The sequence below is a fragment of the Pholcus phalangioides genome, unplaced genomic scaffold (genome assembly GCF_987345545.1).
Source record: "Pholcus phalangioides strain wild (caught in Gottingen) unplaced genomic scaffold, Ppha-v1.0 ptg000007l_1, whole genome shotgun sequence".
Lineage (NCBI taxonomy): Eukaryota > Metazoa > Arthropoda > Arachnida > Araneae > Pholcidae > Pholcus > Pholcus phalangioides.
In genome coordinates, this window is record NW_028301600.1 from 29654208 (window position 1) to 29671735 (window position 17528).

Here is a 17528-nt window from a genome sequence, read left to right on the forward strand (position 1 = left end):
TTTCACAAGTCACTTTTCCCAAAAAATTGAGTTGTTTGCATTTTGGAATCTCGTTTGTCAAAATTTTGTCTTTGTTAAAGTTAATGTGGAAACAACAGAGGCAAATTGTAATAAATCAAAAAGCAACAGCAGCAAAAAGCAGCAAATTTATAAATTTGCCATAGTTAAATTTTGAATTTTTTTTTTACTTACATTTTGCCATCTGAGCACAGAAATTATCATTTAAAATTGTAATGACAAATTATCATTCTGATTTCTGTTTCCTCTGTAACAAAACAAAGATGAAGTGAAGCAACTTTACTATATGAAGACTTAACTGTACAATTTTTTTTCTGCAGCTAGTTGAATTATGCCATCAGCTAATATACACTCCACCCTAAGTTGTATGTTTTTCTTCTAGCATTGATCAGAAAATATAGCCAGGTGATACAAAGGTATTATGTCCAATATCTAGCGGGATATGATGCTGTTGCGTTGGATCATATAATTCAGGTAATTGATGGCTCCTGTGAAAATTCACTTTGGATATGGTGATATTAATATTTATTCATAGAAGAAATATGCAATCATTTTCATTACATAATTTCCAATTTGTATATTGTAAGTATGTAATATATACCTATGCAGTGGAACCTCTTACACTAATTTCACCTATTTCGTCAGTTATTAATAGTCCTGGCTTAAGAATAGGACAATTGATGTTCAGTATCTGATATACTGTCTGAATTTGCTTTACCCTGATGTACCACGTATGAGAAAAGATATTGTTTTCTCTCCATATTGAACCATTGAGCAATCCTATTTGACTTTTTTTTACTCTTGGGGAGGAAAGCCTGATTTGTCACCTATTGCAAAGTTTGTGTCAGAATTTGCCCCTCCACTGTGCAATCCTGCTCCCACAAACAAATGGCATAAAATATGTCATTGTGATTCATTATCTTTATCTTGTTTTGTTCAGAGCCTTCCATTGTGCTTTTATGCCCTGTCTTTTCTGATAAATAGTTTGCAATCAAAAAGAGGATCAGCAATGGAGTTATGTTTCATCCTCACTTTTAGTTTTTACCTATCATCAAGATGTCAACTCGAAAAGCTCGCACACCGGAAACATTTACAAAATTGATTGGAGCATTCAGGATACCTAATTCATTAAAAGCAGCATTTGCATAAAAAAAAATTCCTAGAACAACCCTTAAAGGTATTTCACCATCTTTGAAGATTTTGATAACAAAGAAAACAGCTAGTATGTTGCTGATTATGAGCAGCTGGGCAGAGTTCTGCTGGAACCATATTGTGAGACAAGACATTATAAAAATTTCTGCTATAATAAGGCTAAACAGCTTGTGGCAAGCAATGGATGAATGTTTCGAATCAAAACATAATGTGTTGTTTAAAATATGAATTTGGGAGTGAAGATGTTGATATGAAAGTTTCTGAAGAATGAAAAAGGGAAGTTTTAATTAATTTGTTCAAAGAATAAGAATATGAACCAGCAAACATTTTCACTTTGGATGAATGTTTCTTTTATCATGCACTTCCAGGTCAAACTTTATCCTTGATAAAAGCTTTTCCTTGAAAAAACTTTATCCTTTACTCCCCAAATGTCAAAAACTTCAAGCTGCATTACAGGAAATTTATTGTCAAAGATATAAGTGCAATCCGTGATAAAAAGGATTTTCGTATCTTTGTTTTAGATCCTATTCTTCAAATGGATAAAAACTGGCATTATGTATCTTCTAGAATCATTTAAAACTATTTTTAGCATGTCAGATTTTTTCCAGAACCTTCAAGAAACTATTTCAAAAATGAAGAACTAGTTGTTTTTAAGAAGTTGCTGCATCAAGTTTGTGATGACATCAATGGCAATAGCATTATATAATGGATGACAAAAACATAAGTTCTGATATACTTTTTGAAGTAGTAAATGAAGTTGAGCAAGGAGATATAAAGATGATAGTGATACAGAAAATTACAATGAAAAACAAATGATATTGCTGCCATCTAAGCATCTGAACAGGCTTCATATGTCACTTTAAAACCACCTAGAATTTTTGAATTCTTGAATAACCATGGGCATAAGTTTCACTGCCATCTATGTTTGAAGCTAACAAGACAATCTACTATTCTTTGCCCTTTTCTGCCGATTCATTTTTCAATGATAAAGTTTGATCACACACACACATAAGGATGCATTAAAAGCATGCAGTGTTATTCTTAAGTTTTAATAATCGCTGAAAAAATAGAATAAATATATACAGTGAATTGCGCTTATAACGTTTTCAAAAAAGGGCCATTAAGAAACATTGTAAGTGGGAAAATGCTTTAAACGGGAAATGTTAATGAAAATTATATATACTTAGTGCGTCTTATTTTCGGGGTCTCAACTCTAAGCGGGAAAACATAAGCAGGAACATCATAGCTATAGTATCGACTGTGCGTGCGTGTGTGTATATGGACTTTAGTGTTCTGGCTAAATTGAAAAAAATTGATAATATAAATCACGCTTCAAATAGATGCTAATAAAAGATATTTTCTGATGAATTTGTTATTGAGATAATCCTATTTTTTCTCAAAATACTGTATTCTACTTTATATTTATGTCTATAGTTTACATGTTAAAAATCTTTTTTTCCAAAATAATTGGTTTTTTATGTATGCACCAAGATTTTAATTAATTTATTATTTCTGTCAAGAACATTTTAATTCTGATCTTCACTTCCGTCATTAGTTACTCTTATACCTGTCACTCTGTTTATACCGTCATTTTTTTGGGGGTTCTCAAGGTCAACGGTATAAAAGGTTCTACTGTATTATCCATATGTATTGTTTGTTTATCTCATTTTGACTGGGTTTTGATAAAATTTTGTTTCAAAATTTGATTATTTTAGAGTGTTTCTGTGATTCCTGAGGAAGATTCTGTAATTTTATCATCTATATGTGGTACTATTTCATCATTGAGTGTAAAGCAAGGTATAATTTTTTCCCCAATATATTTGATAATTAGCAAATGTATATTGGTAATGAATTTCTTTGAACTCTCCATCATTTATATATAATCTGCAGTGCAATCTATTTTTTTAGAATAGTTTTGTGAAAATAGCAGTTTTTGTTCAAATTGGCACAATGACTCACCACCCCTTCCCTCACCCCCTTCCACATAGACAACATATTGCTGTTTACAGGGGAGAGGTGACATGCTCCTTTCCCAAGATGATCAAAAATTTAAAATATTTTTGAAATATTGTATAAAAATTGAAACAAAGAAAATATCTTTGTATGTTATTTTAACCAATGTGTTGATTTAAATGTTTTTTAAAGTTAGACAACTAAAAATTTGTTAGAACAAAATTTAATGCAGTCTATTTCTAAGTTTTTGAAGTTTCTTCATAAAATTGTTGTAAATACACGAGCCTTATTATGTGATATAACTGCACGTACAATTTTTGCGAAGTTTTGCTTTTGTTATGAAATAAAAATATGGAAGATATCAAATCTTTCAATATTTTCATATGCTCAGACCATGTGAACATGCTCTGCAAAAAGTGTGTAAATACTGTTTTTGAAATGAATAACAGCAATAATTATTCAAGTGATTAATCGAATGTTTGATTCTTCTGTCCAAAATCTGTCTTTTTTTTTTTTATAAACATCAACTTCAGTAATATTTCTTTATTTGTTTTTTTTCTTTTTTCTTCCAGCAATTATTTTATTGTTCATCGTTATTTGTGGGAAGTTACTGTGCCTATTAGTGAAATATTAATGATTAGTCAAACATTAAAGAAAATGTTAACTACTTTTAAAGAACTATTTTGTAAACTGTTAATTACAGTAATATATTTTTGGTTTTTTCATAAATGTTTTTTTCTTGATTTAGAGTTTCTAATACAAAATCGAAATGAGTTTTGAATATGTTTTAGTTCTTTTGTAAGCTTTTTGGTCTATTTTTATGTACTAATCTGACAGATTAGGTTACAATCAGACACACGCTTCAGGCATGTTATTCAATTTGCACCCGATTGTGGGTAAATAGTTTATCAAAGTTATTTTGATAGACAACTGATAAGCTTTTTATAATGTATTATAATGAGCCGCTGTGTGATGATGTAGGCATTGTGCTGGTCTCTCATCATGAGGATCTAGGTTTGAACCCTGTTCATGCACTGAAGTGGTCAGCTAAAGTTTGTTTTCTGCAGTTTTCCAACTTCGAAACATGAATGCAAGCCGATCTTCTATTTAACAAAATCTCTCCACAAAGAGCAGGTACACCCGCAACATGATACTGACATAGCATGAAAATGCAAGCATTTACCATCTTTACTACAAATTATGAAAGACAGATGACAGTACCAGCAGTAATATGAAATAAGCAAATAAGCACAATTCTGACAACATAAATAGGTTAGGGCTACGCATAAACTCAAACACACATTCTGGCATATACCAATTTCTTAAAAATTTCCATAGAAGAATGTTAAGGAAGTGCATGTATGGTTAAGCAGTTCTCTTATAATGAATACAGTAACTTCCCTTATCCAAAATAAAGGAAGTCAAACCCATTAGGATAAGAATTTTTTTTATTTAAGTTGATATCTCCATCGAGCTGTAAAAAGGTCCAATTATATACAGAACTTAAGCAATCGGGAATCCAAGTCTGTTTAACCAAATGACGGCCTAGTCCATAAGAAAGAATTCTTGTAAAATAATATTTTTGTTGTTCTATAGGAAGTTATTTAACTTTTGTTTTAAATAATTATTTTCTCATTATGCTCCATGTCATTTATTATTATTTTTTTATGCTTTTGTAGTTGAAGACAACGAAATATTTGACTTCCGTGGGCTCAGATTAGATTGGTTTCGGCTTCAGGTATAATTTTTTTATTCTTAAAATACTTTAGCAAAAAACATTGTCACAAAATTGAGGTTAAAACTTTATAACAACAAATTATAGTTGCAAATACATTACCTTCATTTGCATAATCTTTTTAAATTGATATTTTTCCCCTCTGCATATTTATTTCGTAACAGAAATATAAATCCAATTTTTTTTTCTTCAAAATTTAGACGACCAGCTTTTTCTGCATTTTACAGTGGACCCCGTTTATAACATTCCCACTCAGAACATTTCCTGCTTAGTATGACTTATTTTCGTGGTCTTGGCTTTAATACTTATTGATATTTCCTGTTTAAAGTGTTTTCCTACTTATAGCATTTTTCACAACAGTTTCTTTGAAAAACATAGGTGCGATCCACTTTATTACCTTTGCTATTCAATGTACAACAATTTCTTCATTAATGAATGCCTAATGAAAGTATGACTGTTAAGTAATAGTAACAGACACACCCTGCATAAATCTGCATTGTTATACAGGGTGTTTCAAAAAGAATCACCCGATTTGAAATGCGTATATTACAAAAAATATTGAACATAGACACTTAAGATTCATTTTATATTACGTGGCTAATCATAGTCATTTTACAAACCAAATTAAAGGTGCTCAATATGTCCACCTTGGGATGCTTGGCATATGTCTGTATGGTAGTAAAATTCACCCCAAACTTTTACGAGCATGTTTGCATCCACTGCGAGTGGATTTCTGTGGACTACGTGCAAAACTCTGTCGGTTGTGCTCCACATTTCGTCTGACACGCAGGGATGGCCAGGGGATTTTCCTTTACACAGACAACCCATGTCTCAGGATTATTTATACCAATGCCTAATGCTCTGAGCGGTAGAAAGTTCAACAACAGGTTATTATCAACGAAAAGCATGATGAACAGTTGTTACGGGCTCTCACTTCTTGAAGCGTAGAACACAAACCAATTTCTGTTGTGCAGTCGCCATCTTGACAAACACTGAAGTGGCGGCCGAAGGAAGAGTGCTAGCGCTACCTGTCGGCAAATCTGTGTGAAACTCTAGATTTCCCTCTCTACTTATGCATTATTCGATCAAAATGGATTAGAAGTTAAATAGTTATGATTTTTTAAATCGGATGATTCTTTTTGAAACACCCTGTATTGTATTGCATAGTAAATATATATTATGGGTTCATTAGTGATCTTTTGTTGGATTCTCCCCAATCATTATGTAACATTAAATCATGATTGAATAAAGTTTGAAAGAAAAAGCTGCTTTCTATAAATCATGAATAAAAACCACAAAATTAGTGATAACTCAAAATATTATTCAAATGTAAGGAATTTTATTTAATGAATGAAACACGCAAGAAAAAACTTGTCATCCAAGATAAACATGGCATGCTACATACTGGATGCTATTTATTTAGCACAAAAGGGTAATGTATGGAGACGAAACGAAAATATGTTGGGGAGGGGATAATATCAGTCAAATATTGAGAAAATAGATGGATGAAGGGGGGTGTTCCACAAAATCAGTCTTTAACAAACCATATGGCAAAATGTGGTGTATGTATTTAAGTATCTAACTAGAGACATGATTATGGGAAAAGGATCATGGAAGTCAAGAAATAAGAGAAAGGTCACAGATTCCTACAGTTCCAGGCCATTTTAGAACAAAGTTCCCACAAATCAGGCTAAAAGTTGATCACCTAGCCTGCAAGAACTCTGTTAACGTGCGTTCAAGCAGTAAATTGCGATTCAGTACATCTTCACGTTGATGTAAAACAGCTTCTCTCTCAACACTTGAAGCTCGTTTCTCAATGTTAAGTTTTGTAAAAATTGCAAATCTTGCTTAATTTTTCAACAAAAACCATGTAAGTGAATAGGCCATGAAACAATGTATCACAGCACCCTTGTGCGCTATGCTGTAAGGTCAAATATCTTGATAATCCTTGCCCAGGCAAGCAGCTTACAGCAGCTGCCGTGAAGTCATGTGGGTTATGTGATCAAGACCGCAACTACAGGAGGGAAGGTGGATCACATCACTTTTGTTCAAAATGATGAGACAAAATGGAAGCTTGCTTGGTTGACAGTAATCACTGATTGTGAGTACTTACTTGATGTTGTGAAATTCAGAGGTTGATTCCAGTGATTACACAGAGGTAGTCAGCTGAAGTTGATTTTCTGTGATTTTCTAACTTTGAGAGACAAATACAAGCTTTTTTCCAGTTTATAAAGTCTTTCTACAGCACACTGACTTGCTGCCAGTGTTCTGGCAGCAAATCAGACTGCAAGTCATTACTGCTGATTACCACTATGTTAAATCATGAAATGTTTTATTTGGTGGTTAAATACGAGATCAATTTTGTAAGATAAGTGTTCAATTTGACACCTTTATCACTTGGCAGTGAGACCTATGCATGTTTAAACCTCTGCTGCAGATATAGGTAAAATGTCAGATTGAATTTCTTAGACCATGGCCTAATAACCCTTAAAATGTATGTAATTCAGTGTTTAATTTGCCTATGTCCCAAATAGTATGTTGATTCAACTTCCTTTTTTTCCCTATTTTTTTGGAAAAAAAATTTCAATGTCTGGGATTAGAGCAAAATTGTTATAATTAATGAGCAGTCAGCAGAAATCCCTGTCTGCAAAATTAATAAAATTTACTTGTCAACATTTATTTATTGCCAGTTTCTTACTTCTGCTTTGGATGCATTTCAATGACCAGCACCTTCCAAACACACAACATTGCCTGATGTGCCAAAGAATGTTCGAGGCTTTGTGGGTTCAATACTGACTCAGTTGTCAAAATAATTTCTGATTAGAGATGGTTATTTCATAATCATAGTGCCATGACTACCGCACTGTTTGCAGTAGCATGTGGCTACTGTAAGGGGTTTCCTGTACTCTCCAGAGCATTAATCTGCCATAAGAAAGCTGCCCAGAATCAGCTATAAACTGTAGGTCCTGGGTTAGTTGACTGTCATGACTGAATGTTGCTTCTCATGGTGCTTCGCAAACAATTGAAATTAGTTAATGATTTAATAGGTGATATTTTTTTTTCCTTGCTAGATTATTCCCTTATAGCAAAGAACAGAGTTAATTTTGTCAGATGAAAAGGTGAAGTCAAGAAAAAAGTCTCTGAATTTACCTTTTAGTATGTGGTAGACACTGTAAAATGCCATGAAAATAAATTTGCCAGACATATAATTGTATTGTATAGACAGATAATTGTATGTGTAAAAGTTTGGAAAAAGAAGAGTGCATTTTTGATTTTTGATGTATAGAGAATGATTATTCTTTGCATTACTGCATCTATATTTTTTCCCTTCATTGCCAGTAAATATTTACTTTCTGTACATCTTTTGCTTGTTATGTGGGATTTAAATGTGCGACTTTCCTTGACATTAGAATTATTTAAATTTTCAGGCTTATAGCAGTGTGTCAAAATATCCATTGAATTTGCATGAGCATAGAGAATTAGCATCTCTTATGAATACAATCGTGTTTCATACAAAAGTAGTGGACTTCTTAGATGAACTTTTGGTTGAAACATCAGATTTGTCCATTTTTTGGTAAGTAATTATAAATTTTTACATAAAATCAATTATCATAGTACAGTACTATGCAGAATAAAAGAACGTTTGTTTGCAAGACAAATACAGTACACACAGTCCAGTATGACAATTGCTTTCATGCATCAAAAAAAGTTTTTCTCCTTAATTTTGTGTGCGCTGCTCCCCCAAATGTATTTCAGAGGTAAATAACTTTAACCAATTTAATTTATTCATTATCGAGAAAAATAAAATTCTTATAGTTTGGTTACTTAATTAAATCTTTAGAAAGTTATATTACTTAGGGCAAACTTTATTTTGCCGTCCCCACAACTTTAAAATTTGATAATTTTGTAACGTACTCTTTGTTCCCACCTAAAACTGCCACCCCTAAATTTTACCACTCAGGGCAGTTACCTGTCCTCCTCTAGTTCCAGCCCTGCTTATTAGATATACATTTTTATACGCTTTTCCAACCTCTAAGAGCTTGGCAAGGAACGACTCTGACAATAAAGTTCAGATAATGTTTCATAACTTTTTTCAATTTCACATGTCAGTGCATGGAGATTTTTAATGTGGATATAATTTTTAGAGTCCAGGGATCATTTAAAAATAAAGATTTTAAAATTTTCAGAGAAATATTTTTCTTGTCTTAAATGGCTTCAATGACGATGTGTGACAACATTTGAAAATTTTTTCTGGAAACTACCATTGGATAATGATTAAACGCCCTGTGTATGTACCAGTTCATGCTGCCGATCACCATTGTACCAAATTGCTGCAAAATACTTCATTTGGCAAATAAATAAAAGATTGAATTCACCAAATATAGAGTGTTCATTTGACACACGTGCAAAAATCTAGAATTGAAATTTTTGTTGACCAATCATGAGCAATGTTCAGTGACTTTTGGTGCGGTTGCAGAGGAAGTTGACAGGGGCCGGGATGGGATTGCTGCGCCAATTGAGCCATTAGCAATTTCCTGCTACATACTGCGCCATAACATCGATTTTCCGAGAAAATTTGGCGCTTCTGCACCAATCGGGTTCTCCGAAATTTCCCTCTTCAACTTTCGCTTTCAATGACGTCATTTGAATCATGCTGTGACGTCAACCTCGGCGTTGCTACTGTAACTTACAGAAAACCTTTGTGTATGTTTCGGTTATTTTGTAGAATTCATCAAGATAACCGGCCCTGCCAAGGTTTCCTGCATTTGGGTGTGTAAATAGTGCGTCCATTATTTCAGATTCCGAAAACTCGCGTCGCCTCCGATTGATTAAAAAACCGAATTTCGAGCTAAAAAAAGTTCGAGTTTTTTAACCTATCGGAGACGACGCAGGTTTTTGGAATCTGCAATGCGGACGCACTATGTTTGCACCATCGAGCTGGAGGGAGTATGACGTCAGCGGTCTTCGCCTTGGCAGTGCTGAGAACGGCGTCCGCAACCATTATTCGTCGGAAGATCACGTGACTCGGTGAAAACACGCACAATCCCCCGTTATTTTCTTATGGCATAAATAGGAGTTTGAAAGAAATAATTTCAGCATCGATGAGATAATTCCAAAATTAATGAAAGAAAATTTCTAGAATTAATGAAATAGATAATTTCAGTTCCAGAATAAATGAAAGTGATAATTTCAGTTCCAAAATAAATGAAAGTGATAATTACAGCATTAATGAAAGATAATTCCGGAATTAATGAAAGATAATTTCAGCATTGATAAAAATGATAATTCCAAAATTAATAAAAGATAATTCCAGAGTTAATAAAAGATAATTCCAGAATTAATAAAAGATAATTTCAACATTGATAAAAGTGATAATTCCAAAATCATAAAAGCAATAATTCCAAAATCATAAAAGTGATAATTCCAGCATTAATGAAAGATAATTCCAGCATTAATGAAAGATAATTCCAGAATTAATGAGAGAGAGAATTCAGCATTGATGAAAGAGAGAATTCTAGAATTAATGAAAGAAAAATTCTAATTTTAATGAAAGAAAAATTCTAATTTTAATGAAAGAAAAATTCTAGTTTTGATGAAAGAAAAATTCTAGTTTTAATGAAAGAGAGAATTTCAGTTCCAAAATAAATGAAAGTTATAATTCCAGCATTAATTAAAAATTATGTAATTAATGAAAGGTAATTCCAGCATTAATAAGAAATAATTTCAGCATTAGTGAAAGAAATAATTAATAAAGGAAATAATTTCAGCATTAGTGAAAGAAATAATTAATAAAGGAAATAATTCCAGAATTATTGAAAGAGAATTCCAGAATTAATGAAAGTGATAATTCAGCATTGATTCATAAGTAAGGAGTCCAGATCAGACTCATCTTGACTGCATCAAATCCAGGAAGTCCAGATCAGACTCATCTCGACTGCATCAAATCCAGGAAGTCCTTTCAGATAAAAGTGTTTTGGTGAAAGCTTTGTTTCTGAAAGAAGCATCAGAACTTTTTGAATGGCTTTCTGACATTATTTGAAAAAGAGGAGCCCCTCATACACATTTTGTATGATGAGCTAGGAGCTCTTGTTAGAAAAATTATGGCACGTTTCCTGAAATCTGAACATATTCAGAATGTTAGAATTGCTGAACTTCAGAATTTAGCTATAGAAAGCAGTGAGAACTGGAGGAAAAATGTGGTTGTTGGTGCTGAAATAAAATCCAATCTTGCTGAGTTGGGGGAATGTTCTCAACAAAAAATTTCTATTAGGTGCTAGATCATCGAGCACTTGCTCAAAGTTTTACCTTTTGAGAACACCATGCTGGAAAAAATGAAGTATTTGCATCCCATTTTACGACTGGAAAACTCTTCATTATCATGTATTAAGTACATTGTTTCAAAGCTACCGCAAGTTTGTCCTTTGGATACTCCTGTTCTCTTGGATGAATGGATTTCTCTGCAGTGTGAAGATATACATGTGAGTTATCAAAGGTTAGATAAGTATTGGGGATCTATATTTGATCTGAAAAACTTGGATGGAAGTGCAAAGTTCAAAATTTTGCTTGTGCTTGTCAGAGCCTTAATATGTCTTGCCCACATGGAAATGCAGACTGCGAGAGGGGCTTGAGTGTAAACAAACATTTCCTGCAACATAGATCAAATCTTTCGGTTGAAAATATCAATGGCATTAGGCAAATAAAATCTTATGTACAGCATTCTCGAAATGCTAAAGATATTGATGTCAATGCCAATCTTCTGAAAGCTGTTCACAGCTCGCATCAGAAGTACCAAGACAGACTTCAGCACCAAAAAACTTCTGATAAGAAAGTTCCATGACCAGATAAAAATCAAAGACTAAAAGCAAAAGAAAGGGAGTTGGAAATTCAATTGTCATCAAAAACTATGCCGAACACTGCAGAGAAAATGATAGAAGTGGGGATAAAGAGAAAAAACTTTGTAAACATTGAAAGTGGGCAAGTTCGTCTGAAAACACCGAAAGAAAAAATGTGTAGTGTTCTTAAGAAATTGGAGGAAAACAGAGTCATGAGTCAACAAAATGTCATGAGGTTTTTTTTTTAATGTATGCTCATTTGTTTGATTTGTAAACTTTTACTTTTTCTTCTTACGCCCAGCTTGGATTATGACTTATAATTTTTACGTCCCTACAAGTGGATGCAAGTTTTATCAAACATATAAAACTGATTTTTGATGCCAGAACCCTATAACTGGTTAAAATGTTCAAAATTGAATAATCTGATTATCTCAGTTCAAAAAATTTTCATTTTTGACAAAGGTAATAATGATTCTGCGCACTGCTCCGAATCCACAGATTGCTGCTCCGAAACACTAAATTTACTGCTCCAAAACTGCTCCGAAAAGAGTCAACAGCAATCCCATCCCTGCAGGGGCAATCAACCTCATCTGGAACCACAACTAGTTGACCGCATCCCCAAGAGCCTGCATGCAAAAAACAAAGTATTGGTTGAATCCTTTTCTCGATGATAGTCTCCTTCAGTATCATGAAGATCATTAAAACACCATTGTGAAACAGAATCGATTTAAAAAATGCAAATACCAGTATTTCTGTTAATGGTCCCAGCAGGTAACAAGAAAATACTTTTGAATTGTGGGCAGCACAAAAATCTGTGAATTTTTGAAAATAAAAATATTGTTTGTACTGTAATTTACATTTTATATTAAACAATTTTTATTTGTACATGATTTGCATATTGATTGATTTTTCCATCTTGAACTTGATATAAATTGTTTTGGAATCCGCATTTTATATGACTCGTCAGTTCCGCTAAGTTCTCTCTCATTTGGTTACAACTTTTTCCATCTGATTAGCTAAATTGATACAATTGATAAAAAGTCGGGGGAACCCTGAAATGTACACAGTGAAACCTTGCTACAACTATACTTGATATAATGATAAATCTCTGTACAACTAATATTTTTTCAAATCTTGTTTGGATTTTTCTCTATATACTTATATCCTCTATTATAATAAAACCCTGAAAAAATATCTTTTTTGAAGAGATGCCAATAACCACTACAACAATCTTTTTCCATATTTTGCTCAAAAATTGATTCAGTCTATTTTTAAATACCTCATCAGTTTCTGTTCTTCTGACGGCCGTATTCATCGACAGAGTTTAACTGCAATTGCAGGTTAAAGGATTAGAGATTGGGTTAAATTTGAGATTTCAACCAGTTGATGTCTATCTCTAATCCTTTAACCTGTGATTGCAGTTAAACTCTGTCTGTGAATACGGCTGTGAGGGTATCGACTGTCATCAATAGTTTTTGTAAAATCTGGCTCCCAAAAATCTTAATAAAGTGGCTGCTGTTACTTTATGAGCTTCAAGTTGTTAGCAATGCCAGCAACCGAAGGCAATAGGCTATCAACTGTGAAAATATCCAGTGATTATTTTCTGTATTAATTATTTAAAATTTATCTAATAACAATTGTAACAAATTATTTGTTGGGAATATTTAAAATCAACCTGATTGGGTGATGCAAAGTTTTTCCACAGTAGGCTATAGCTCTTTTATCAGTCACATAGGCTGAATTCATATGCAAATATGTGAATTCATATAATTTTTAGCTAAATATTGGCTTCTATTCTTGCCATCAGCAGGATATGATAGCATTTTATGTGCTGTGAAGCATAAAAGTGAAAAAAAACTTTTTCTTATGAGCAGTGTTTTTATATCTTGTATCAAGTTATTTCCTACTAAAAGCAGCACCCAAAAAAAAAAAAAAATAATAATAATAATGAAAAAACAAAAACCGTTAGAATAAATACATTACCCATAGAAATTATAGGATTGTCTTTATCTAAGTATGGATAGCTTCTTGTGTGATTTATCTCAACATGAATATCAAAACATGCCAATTGTGTTAGAATTCACAACACATGGTAAGCCACTCTATTTATTGACAACCCTTCAAGAAAAAAAGTCCCTGCAAAACAAGAACCTTGAATTGCCACTACCAATTGATGCTGGTGTGTCCTTGCTGATTGGCAGTGTATAAATCACTTGTGGTCGATCCTACCCATCTCATTGAAAAATTTTAAAACTTTAATCATATCTCCCTTCCCCCTAACACCCGCACTCCTGCAATGTAAATATGGTCAAAAATCAAGTCTCTCTTCATAGCTCAAGTCCCGCATACCAACAATAGCCTGTGTACTCTAAACTTGTTAGGGACGGGACCAGGCCAGGACAAACTAATTCCCAGAAAAGGAGAAGGATCAACGCGGAGAGACCTTTTTAAATATGAAACTGAGTATTTTATTTGCTTCTTTGGCCATCCCAGAACAATTTTGTAAAAAAAAACCCAAGCTATTCATCAATGAGAATTCCCAAATCAGTTAGCTTACTCCCATATCCAAAATAATTTTACCATTCATCTTGCTGGTGAAACAAGGGTTATTTAAACCAAGAGCTCCTTTTTCAACATCGAAATAGTATTTTTTTTAAACATTTTTCTAAAGAATATAATAGAAAAATTTCAAATAATTTTAAAATTTTAAAGTGATATTTAATATTTTTTAGTTTCTCTGACTCATTATTGCTAGATGCAAAAGGCATAATGAATAATTATGTTGTTAAGTTCATACTTGAACTTTTTTTCCGACGTTTTTAATTTGTTTGTTCAATTAGTTTTTACAGCTCTGTTTTTGAGAGCCAGTTCCACATGTGTCTTGAATTTCCAGCACAGACAAGATACATAGTTGCCTTTCCGCTTCTGTGTGCACATTTTATGTATTGCACGCATGAGCTTTGTCCAGAGGAGGTAAGAAAGAAATTGTTGCTTGTTTCATAGAGTTTAATTTTTTAATAGTAAAAAATATGTCTAGTGTATTAAACACAGCAGAACATGGCTAATTCAAACTTTACATACTGTATGTAAAGTTTGGAAACTCAAGAATGTATGATACATTCTTGAGTTTCCTATTAAATGTATGATTATCGAAGTTCATTAATTAAATTTTAAGTGTTTTCGATAATTTTGAGTTAAAGATTAATTACAGCTGGTCATTACGTACCAACATGGATCATTTGTAATGTATTACTAATGTTAATAATCGAATGGCCAAAATGAAGATGGTTATGAAATTGGTAAAAAACTTGCCCATGTGACATGAATCCAACAGAAAGCTTAAATGACTAGTGAGCATCTCAGAAATGGCTTATAGCTCTGATAAATTTTATAATGTTGATAAGAAATTTTAAATGTTTATTGATTATTGCATTTACATAATTCCACCTATATTAATATGAATTACTATAGTCAATTCTTGATAAGATGAAATTTTCTTTCGTCTTCAGAACGTTCAACATTATTTCAGTGTTAAAATTTTTTCTGAAGTCAAAAGTTTTTGAGTATGAGAATAATTAGAAAAAAAAAAGTATTTATCCTGCTGTAAAAAGAAATTAAAAGGTGCATCATACATATATATATATATATATATAAAATTCAAGGAAATTCTTTCTCCATCCTTTCTACTCCAATCTTTTTTATAAACACTTGACCAATGACAACTAACTGGTCATCTGCATTTGCAAATCATTTGTTGCATGTCTGGTCAGATAAAATCCCCATTTCGCTTTTGCTCAGTTCCTCATGAATGCGATTGTGAAACTTCAGTATAAATCTTGATTGTGTGCAGATTTTTTAAAAATGTCAAAGAAAACGTTGAAAGTTTCAGATTTGAAAGAAAAAAATAACAAATTATCAATGAAATCCAGTTCTCAAGAAGAGGTTTGTTGTTGAAAAGTAAGGTATCCCTCTAAATGCTGTATCACTGATCTTTAAAAATAAGGACATTATTCACATGCAAGACTTTCTTAAAACATCAATTAAATTTAGACGCAAACAAAAATTGTGTAGAATTTTTTTTATAGTGCTGACTTGCTTTCTATTTATTTATTAGTTTAATCTATGCAAATATCGTATATGCCTATCTCTATACTCATAATATTTACATCCATTTTTTTTTTAAATTCTCATTCAATAATTAGGTTTTAGGATAAGTATATATAATCATTGAAAATTTCTTTATCTCCAGCAGTTTGGCATTTTTTTACTAATACAATATTTGTAAATGCTACTGTTATTTAATATATATATATATATTTATTTTTTAATGGTTGAAATAAGAATTTCCAATGAGTTCAACTATTGATAACTCAGTTTATTCTCGAGAAAAAAAGTTTTTTGCCGGCTGCTGCACATTCAACTTATCCGGATTTGACTGTATATATGAATAAAGTTATATATCCTTAATGCTTCACATGAATAATTAGCAAAACTTTGGAACTAGTTTTGCAACAATCTCTCAATTGCACAGTTTTCATAAAATTGGCTGTAATGTCTTTGTTTGACGTTATGCTAGGATGACAGTTTATGGAAGAAATGCATACCATGACTCCCTTGCCACTGTTCTTAACATATTGTGTATGCTTTAAGTTGCGATTATAAAGTCGATCTATATATATATGAAAGAGTTATTTTTGTATTGAAAATCCTCATCTCTGTTCGTCAAAGGGATTATACATTGTAATGACTTTGTAGAGAAAGTACTAAAAAAAAAAAAACAACTGTGAATAATGAGAAATGAAAGAGCCAAAGGCTTAATCAAGTTCAAGATAGTGTACAGTGATGCAGATCTATGAACAGTAGAATAATGTAATAGTTGGTGTGACCTATGATTCTTATATGAAAGTTAACACGATTGTGATTTACGGTCAACATACATATCCAGTGTTGATGAGCTGGGCTGTATAATTTGATTTTTTTTTGTAGTTTTCTTAAATTTTGAATCAATTAAATTAGACAGTATAGCACATTGGCAAAAAACTGATATCAGATGAATTTTTGGTTTTATAATTTTAATTGATTTGTCTGAATCATCCATAATTTCTTGGGATCTTCTGACTGAATCTTATCAATTTTGAAAAAAATGATTTCTTTGAATAAGAATTCAACATAAAAATGTACTTATACTGCAGGAAATATGTTATTCCTTTTTTATGTGGTTTAGTGACTTACTGAAAATGTATGGAAACCAGAGGATATATGTTAAACTGGAGAAAATGTTAATATGTCATTTTTTTTACAGAGAATCCACATTGGCGATCGTAGCTTGACAATGGTGAATGCTTTTTTAGATGAGATGTCAAAAGAAGCCAAAGACATTATTACTACCATATGTGATGAACAATGTATGCTTAGTGATAAGGTATGCATGATTGGTAAATATAATAATGCTCAGTGAAAGAAATGCTTACAAACTGATTTCTGCTTTATGACATTTTTAAAAAATGAATACATTGGGAAATGAGAAATGAATCAAGTCTATTTATTTGTCAAAATGACCTGGCTTGAACCAGGTCATATTATCATTCTGTTTGCTGAGCTATTTGAACAGAAGTGTCAACCTAGTCCTGATGAATAGTCAGGCAGTCCAGCGACCCAATACAGAATGCAGTCATATCCTGACTGACACAATTTTAGAGTTACGTGATATTCTGTGAAAAAATTCTTGGTTTTTGAGTTCAGCACAATTTATAAGCATTATGGAATTATAGCTGAGATGAAAACAATATTTTAATTATGATGTGATGATCAGATGAGAATACCACATGTAGCCAATC

At 32.3% G+C, this 17528-nt stretch overlaps 1 protein-coding gene across 4 annotated transcripts in view; it reads left to right on the forward strand.

Moving 5' to 3' along the window:
- Hem (Nck associated protein 1 Hem) overlaps nucleotides 1-17528 on the forward strand; it is a 119407-nt gene that overhangs the window by 54488 nt on the left and 47391 nt on the right. For all 4 annotated transcript variants that reach the window (XM_089233000.1, XM_089232997.1, XM_089232998.1 and 1 more), the window contains exons 13-18: nucleotides 401-492; nucleotides 2886-2967; nucleotides 4803-4861; nucleotides 8287-8432; nucleotides 14532-14664; nucleotides 16994-17113. In XM_089233000.1, the coding sequence (XP_089089126.1) occupies nucleotides 401-492; nucleotides 2886-2967; nucleotides 4803-4861; nucleotides 8287-8432; nucleotides 14532-14664; nucleotides 16994-17113 (632 nt within the window). The remainder of the gene's footprint in view (nucleotides 1-400; nucleotides 493-2885; nucleotides 2968-4802; nucleotides 4862-8286; nucleotides 8433-14531; nucleotides 14665-16993; nucleotides 17114-17528) is intronic.